This window comes from Equus asinus, chromosome 28 (genome assembly GCF_041296235.1).
Source record: "Equus asinus isolate D_3611 breed Donkey chromosome 28, EquAss-T2T_v2, whole genome shotgun sequence".
NCBI lineage: Eukaryota > Metazoa > Chordata > Mammalia > Perissodactyla > Equidae > Equus > Equus asinus.
The window spans coordinates 46,866,223-46,874,432 of record NC_091817.1 but is presented as its reverse complement, the minus strand read 5'-3'; the positions used below and the strand labels follow the sequence as shown (position 1 = coordinate 46,874,432).

The 8,210-nt window shown below is 51.7% G+C and overlaps 1 protein-coding gene across 1 annotated transcript in view; it reads right to left on the bottom strand.

Moving 5' to 3' along the window:
- Nucleotides 1-4,337: 4,337 nt before the first annotated feature.
- CRISPLD2 (cysteine rich secretory protein LCCL domain containing 2) overlaps nt 4,338-8,210 on the bottom strand; it is a 65,531-nt gene continuing 61,658 nt past the window's right edge. The window contains exon 15 of the mRNA XM_044761110.2: nt 4,338-6,835. Coding sequence (XP_044617045.1) covers nt 6,781-6,835 — 55 coding nt within the window. The 3' untranslated portion in view covers nt 4,338-6,780. The remainder of the gene's footprint in view (nt 6,836-8,210) is intronic.

The window sequence follows — 8,210 nt, the reverse complement described above, 5'->3', positions numbered from 1 at the left end:
CTGCTTTTGAAAATGAAGTTTGACTGGAACACAGTCACATTCCTCCGCTTATATATGGTCTGTAGCTGCTTTCACGCTACAATCACAAAACCGAGTTGTGGCAACAGAGATGCTATGGCTTGTGACCCTAAAATATTTACTAACTGGGTCCTTTAAGAAAGAGTTTGCCAAACCCTATTCAAGAGAAAAGACAATCAATGGTGGCTGACCCCACGATGACCCAGATATAGGAATTAGCTGATATATATCTATGCTGAAGTCATAAAGGAAAGTGTCTTCAAAATAAATGAGAAAATGAGAAATTTCACAAAGAATTAGTAAAAGAACCAAATGGACATTGTAGAATTGAAAAATACAATATCTGGAATAAAAGGGACAGAATCAGCTGCCAGATGGCCTTTGACCTTCACAATATCCGTCTTCCTGCCCAGAATGTCTATGACACGCAGGAGGTGAGGCTGCGTCATCTTTCAACCACGAGGACACATGCCACGTGCTGAGGATGGCAGAGAGGAAGCGTGAAGGAAGCTGGTCACTGGGGACTTCCCAAGCCCTGGACCCCAGGGGCAGTGGTTGGGCCTCCACCTTCCACTGTGGTTGGGTCTCTGTTCCATACAGCCAAATGCATTCCTGATTGACACTTTGACAAATACCGTCACGTGCCACATACTGACGTTTCTGTCAACGATGGGCCACATATCGGACCGTGGTCCCGTAAGATTAGTACCCCATAGTTTAGGTGTGTAGTGGGCTGTGGCACCTAGGTTTGTGTAAGTGCACGCCATGATGTTTGCACAACGACCAACTCACCTAATGGTGCATTTCTCACAACATATCCCCATCGTTGAGTGATGCGCGGCTGTAAAATCGAATTAGCACCTGAATGATATTTGACAAATATAAGCAAATTAGCAAGTCATCGAAGGAGACGTGTGCTTATTAAATGAGATGGCGTCTGCTCGGTGCCCGGCCAGTCGCTGCCACATAGTAGGCACCTGACCCAGGTAACTCCTTTGCACCTTCTCGTGTCAGGAGGGGAGCAGTGGGCCTAGGCCGGGGACAGCGGGATGGAGAAGAAACAGCCTGGGGACGGCAGCCACAACTGGTGTAAGAGGTGAAAGCAGGTGAGCGGGGAGCCTGCTTGCTGACGAGCCGGCCTGTTCCCGTCCAGCGTGGCGGCAGCCAGGGCACACAGGGAGGCCGCCTGCCCTCCTCGGGGCCGGGGCCGGGGCCGGGCCAGACCCTGACGGGGGAACTGTCTGCCCGGTTCCTGGACAAAGGCTGCGACCAGTGCAGTCAGTCAAGATGAAAGAGTCACAGGAACGTCACGAGGTCTTCAAATCCTGCGTCTTCAGAACCAAATTTATTTTTTTTAAGGGCCTAAAAGATTTTCGAAGCCCACAGCAGCAGTCTAGAGCAGTTTGGGTTTGCTATGAAAAATTGGAAGGAAGGTGGATAAACAAACAAACGAAAAATCAACCCAATAAAACGTAAGAGTTTCAGGACCACCCACATAGCTGCAGGGTTTATTTCTTTTCTTTTTTAGCATGAAGTTGCCATGGTTTGAGGATCCATGATTTCACAGCTTCATGTCACCCCTTCCCCGGGACCCTAGGGCCCTCCGGGCAGGGCGGAGGGGGGAAAGGCAAGCCTCTGCTGGGAGTCGGAATCAGGGAAGGGCCTTAAAGTCCATCTAGTCCAAGGTCGGTCCTGTTTCTGCTTGTATTCTCCCAGAGACAGGGAGCTCCCTCCCTCTTCACACGGGCCATTTCATCTTCGGACAGTTCTGCCAATTAGAACGTCCTTTGTTGTATTCGGTAGAACTCTGTCTCCCTGTGACACACACGCACTGGCATTAGTCCCACCCTGCAAAAAAATGGAGTCACCAAACGTGGTAGCTGTGTGTGCGTACCACGCGCTGAGCTCATCTCAAGTTCATCCTCATTTAATTCACATAACTGCCCCATGGAGTAGACACTGTTACCGTCACCCATTTATGGATGAGGCCACTGATGCTCAGAGAGGTTCGGTAACTCACTCAGCGTCACACAGCTGGTAAAGAGCTGAGCTGGGATTCAAACTCAGGCATGTCTGAGTCCCGGCTCTCAACTCTGACACCATCCCGCCTCCTACGAGAGCAAATCTTTATATATTTAAAGACAGCTCTCATGGCCTCCTGGTCTTCCTCTCTCCACTCTAAACCTCCCTGTTCTTTCAACTCTCGCTTGAGGTGGATCCAGGAATGGGCATGCGGCCGTGTACGATGAAAGGGACTTAAAAACAGGCCCGCTGGGTGACAACAGGAAAGATTTCCTCCCTGAGAGGAGAGAGAGCGCGTGGGAAGGTCTGTCCACTCGCGTCCCTTCTTCCTGTCTCAGACTCAGTGTTCGGGGACCGGCTGGGCGTGGCGGCCGTCCTGACCACAGAGGACGGGTGAGAGGGGTGCAGGGACAACATCACTGAGCCACGGCCCCTGGAATCACCTTCCCCGAGACACTGCATGTCTTTGGGGTGACGATCAGCTGGAGGAAGCACGAGAATCACCCAGAGCCCGGGTATCCCACGGCGCTGGACCCACCCGCAGAGGGTCCGACTCAGTGCGTCTGGGCTGAGAAGCTGCATTTCTAACAAGTCCTGGGGCCCCTAGCTGGAATTTCTGTCATCTGCAGCCAAACGCATTCCAACGGGGGCAAAACGTGACCATTATTTGAGCGCTTTTTAATCACCATCTCCCTTGCTTTAACGCTGCTGCAGCCGGCTGTGATGTTTCCATTTTATAGAGGAGCAGCGTGAGGCCCAAAGAGGCAACGTGACCTGTCCGAGGTCCCACGGCCGGTGAGAGGTGGAGGACTCCCAGGTCCCCACTCTGGGTCCCCGGGGCCCCTTGTGCTGGCGCAGCCTCTGTCGGTGGCCTCGAGGCACCGAAGCCGGAAGTCACGCCACCCCCGCAGGCCCTGCCTCTTCTCGGACAACTTCTGCAAGGAGCAGCCCCTGCTCCCCCCTGGGCCACCCCGCCTCCCCCAGCTGCCTCCACAACCGTCACATGTGGGAGTCTGGGGGCGAGGAGGGGGGCACGGGACTGCAGCGTCCTGGGGTAGCAGAACTTCCCAAAGCCGGAGGAGGAGGCAGGCGGAGGAAGGGTGCAGAAGCCGAGGGAGGGGGCCGGGGGGAGGGGGCCCTGCAACACCCCGGGGGAGCTGCCAACGGGGGGCGTTTCTATGGACTCGACAGTGCACTTGTCAGGAGCCGGTGTTTCCCAAACATCAGTCATTATTATCCAATCTCTGTGATTTTTGCAATCCACCTGCACGATTGTTTACTTAATATTTTTAAATCATTTAAAAAGCCTTAAATATATTTATTAAAGAGGAAAGCTATCCCCAACTTCAGTGGAAAAGAGCATTTGTCATAAATAGCGGGACTGTGAAAGCAAAGGCAGAGGCCTTGGCAGTGGGATGGAACAGATCGTCAGGTGCCCCAGAAATCCTTCATGCGCTGTGGGGCGTTGGAACATAAAGGGACACGTGACTGCAATGAGAGGACAAGGGGCTGGGGTCTGGGAAGAAGGTGACTGTTATGGACTGAATCGTGTCCCCTCCCCCACCCCCAAATTCATATTTTGAAGCCCTCACCCCCGATGTGACTGTCTTTGCTGATGGAGCCTCTCGGGAGTTAGTTCAGGTTAAACGAGGTCATAAGGGTGGACCCTGATCCAAGAGAGTGGAGTCCTTACACGATGAGGACGAGACACCAGGGATGCACGCACAGAGAAAAGGACACAGCGAGAAGGCGGCCGTCCGCAAGCCAAGGAGAGAGGCCTAAGGAGAGGCCAGCCCTGCCGCCACCTCCATCTCGGACTTCCAGCCTCCAGAACTGGGAGAAAATAAATACCTGTGGTTTCAGCGCCCCCCCGTGCGGCGGTATTTTGTTCCGGCAGCCTGAGGTGACTAGGACAGCAACAGAACGAAGCTGAGCCTGTCACCACGCGCCACTCAGCCCTCAGCATGCGATCTGGGGCAGCAGCATCAGCATCGCGGGAGCTCCTGAGCGATGGAGCCTGCCAGGCCCCAGCCCAGACCTGCTGGATCCGCATCTGCGTTTTGACAAAGCCCCGCCCCACACAGGACGCGCAGACTCCACGCATCTCCTCCTGCTCATCGGTGGAGGTCTGCGCCAGGCTCCAGGGACGCAGCAACGATCAGCGTCCGTAGATGCCACGTGCGACCTTCCCGGCAGACGTGGCGTAAACAAAGTTAGCTATGGGTCCGCGGGGAGGTTTTAAACGTTATATTTCACAGACTGCTCAGATTTGTTCATAAAAGAGACGTCATAGAAAATGTCTTAGAAATCAAACCGGTTTTATTGAAACAATGGCAACGTGGTCCCTGTTCATGCAAAGCACACACACAAACTTTACAAGAAACTTTTGTACATAGGAAGTAGCAAAACACATCATTTTTCATAGAAAAAAGCACACACGTAAGCTGCGGGCTGAGTGAGCCTACAGACAACACGGAAAATCAGAACACGGTGGGGCAAAAATCGGAAGGAAACCGAAAATTTTCATTCTAGGGGCGGGAGACCCAGAAACACTGTTGGCCTGATTTGTCATCTTTTTATGGGTTAAGTGTCAATGGCGCGATGGGCCCTAAACACACCAAATCAGAGGCCGTCCCTCATTACAAGGGCTTCTATTTGGTAGTTTTGTTTCCATTTTCAGAAGAAAAATGGTTCCAGTTTCAAAATGTTAGTGAGGACAAAAAAAGACAGGAAGGTCTGGGTCTGGTGGACCTTTAATCCCATTAGCCGGGCCGGTAAGAGGCAATCAGGAAGCTGGGAACTTTATTTTTAAATGATGGGGTCGACTCACCCTGGAAGTTTCAGATTCTGAGACCTCAGGTAGGGACGGTTCAAGGACAAACCCGCTGCAACCTCCAGGACTGTCACTGATTCCAAAACCCCAAACTTGCAGTCTCGACATAGCCACAGCCACGAGAGGCTGGTGACAAAGCACAAGTCCGATGGACCAAATCTAGCAGCACAACACCTCGAATCCAGAAGTTTCTGAGTACTCACATCTTGGGCTGCACCTGGACACAATATCTGACAGGCTGACCAAATTCCCTTGCTCTGGTATTTGGGGTTGAATACTCAGAACCTGTGAATTACTACGAGCCCACAATGCACCAGGAAAAACAGTCCTGCTCATTTCAGCTCCGTCAAGCAAAACGTTTCATCGCTTTGACAGACTCCCTGCAGGGAGGGGCAGCGATTCCCCTTCAGTTTCTGCATTTATTAGAGATGCACTCAACAACCCACGCCCCGAGTTCCCAGGTAGAGAGTTCCTTGCCCAGACTAGCTTGGTTTTTTGGGTTTGTTTTTTTTTTTTTTTCACTTTCTGCTAGTTCCTTTGCCTTTGAAACATTTTGATGGTGCTTGAAATCAACCTGAAACCGACATTCACAAAAGCGATATACTGGCCAGCGTAATGGCGGAGGGTGGAATGCCACCTTCTGCAAAGACATACTATTTACAAAAGGGGATTTTATTTCACTGTGGGTTTTGGTCTGGGCTTATGAAGAACTCTTACAAAGGGATGGAAGCCAGAGGGCACCGCAGTCCTCAGAGCCTCGGGAACATTTGGCAAGAGTCGTTCCACAAAAACAGGAAGAGAAATCCTTCTAGAGTGTTCCCATCTCTTGTTGTCATTACGCCGCAGGACGGTTTCATAACCACAAACGGTTCCTCCTCCCAGAGCTGCTAACCTCGGCGAGGAATGTGCTCTGGATTCCTTTCCTCCCACTGCTAAAAAATAGGTCATCCGACAGACGGGGAATCTGCACATTTACTTGTCATTTTTCTAAAAGCAGCAACAAAATAGCCCTTCTTTGGCTGTTTTTTAGACATCTCAATGGAACCCTCACAGACCAGGAATTAAATTTAAAAAGTGGGCTTCAGACAGAACTGCTTGCAAAGCAAAGACCCGGGTGTGAAATATGACACGTAAACTTGTCTGGGCTGGGGCGGGAGCCACAATGGGTAGGGGGTAAAGAAAGGAGCCTGGTTCATTAGTCCTCACTGAGACCAAAGGTCACGGCAGCAAACAGACAGGCCACGTGGACGAAGAGAAGGACAAAGACAAGATAAACCTCTGGAGTTACTGCTGAACTCTAAATAAACCAGCACTGCTGTATGTAGACCCAGCCTGCGCACGGCAGGATGCTGGCGAGGACAGGCGCCAGGGCAGAGCAGCATCTCCCTTCCCCCAGCCCCTTGATCCCACCCGTTTGTCTGACCAGCAAACATTAAACCCATTTTTCTCCATTGGTAGGGACGGTGTTTTTTAATTTTTTAAATAACTACCTTCTACTCCATTCCTGAAACTCAGCCCACGTGCGCTCGCCGTGCCTCTCCCCACGCCCCTGCGGGCCTTATCGCATGAGCCCCAAACCCGCTGTGCTCTTTGCGGGCTTGGAGACCCACAAAAGAACATACAGGAAGGAACGTCTCGGATGACTGTCTATGCAGAGAGGGCCCCCAGGTGGGGACCCCCAGGCGTCAGCGGGACCGGCCACCAGCTGTGTGGTCAGGACCCCGAGGATGCTGTTTCTCCACGGTGCAGAGATGAGACAAGGCACGAAGGATGGGGCACCGAACGCCACTCAAGGAAGCTTCCTGATTCTCCAGATCCCCAGCCCACCCCCCAAATGACAACGTAAAAATAAAAAGCAAACCCCCGAAGCCCTTCTGAAGGCGCCCCCTCTCCCCGGCGCTGGGGCTTCACGGCCTGACAGCGAAGATCCGGAAGGCCTTGCCGTCTCGAGGGGTCCTCAGGCTGAAAAGGAAGGGAGAGGGGATGTTACTGAGAGATCCCGAGAGCCTTCGACAGGGACTGGAGCTGGGAAGGGAGAGCTGGGTGCCCTCCACGTCCCCCCCCGCCCCCAGCAGTGGAAGAACCGTGGCCAAGGGACACTTCCCGCCGCCGCTGGAAACCAAGCCGGCCCAGCCAGCAACAGCTGGCAAATTGCGTTCTCTCTGCAGACGGGCCTGGGTCTGAATCAAGGTCACGGTTGTTAAGTTATTTTCTCTGAACTCCGGGAGTCACGGCCCCAGTGTGTCTGAATTGAACTCTCCCTTCAAGACCCGTGCCTGGTTTTTGCTGCCACCTGGGTTTTTGCTGTCAACCCAAATAGGGGCCAGCTGGTCGACGGATTAATAGGATGGCATTATAACAAGCAGGCGGGGGCCGCTGTTATTAAGACGGGGCACGCCGGCGGGGCTCAGATTTTGTGCAAAACACTCTGTCAGCCTTTTTACTTTCTTCCTGAGGTCGTGTAGCTTGTATCTTTATCTCGCAGGGAAGGAAACAAAGGCAAAGAGAAACTGAGTCACTTACCTGAGGCCACACATCCAGCAAAAACTACTCTCTCAAGAGGAGCTCAAGCCTTCAGCTAACTGAAGGCTTTTTTAAAAACCCGCTTTACTGAGGTGTCACACGCCATGAAATTCACCCTTGTTAAGGGTACAATTCAATGATTTTTTAGTAATTTTATAGGGTTGTGCAATCATCTCCACGATCCAGTTTTAGATTGTTAAAAACACTCCAAAAAGATCTTTGGTGCCCATCTATGATCAATTCTTCCCCCCCTGCCCCCGCACCCCAGGCCCTGGCAACTTCCGTCTCTACAGATTGCCCGTTCTGGACATTTCATGTAAACGGAATCATACGATATACGGCATTTTGTGGTCGGCCTCCATCGCTTAGCATAAGGTTTTGAGGGTCATGCATGTCGTAGCCTGTGTCAGCACTTCGTTCCTTTTTATTGCCAAATGATGTTCCACTCTATGGACAGACCACATTTTATTTTATTTATTCCTCAGTTGATGGACGTTCAGATTCTTTCCACTTCCGGGCTATTATCAATAACGCTGCTATGAACATTTGTGCACAGGTTTTTGCATGGACACGTTTTCAATTCTTTTGGGTCTACACCCAGGAGCAGAATTGCTGGGTTGTATGTTAACTGTATGCTCAGCTTTTTAAAAAACTCCCGAAATGTTTTCCAAAGCAGCAGCATCAGTTTTCACGCCCCCAGCAGTGCAGAAGGGACTTCTAGTGTCTCCACATCCTTGCCAACACTTGTTACTGTCTGACTTACAGCTGGTGTAGCATCTTCCTCTACGTAAAGATTCCTCATTCATTTTCTTCA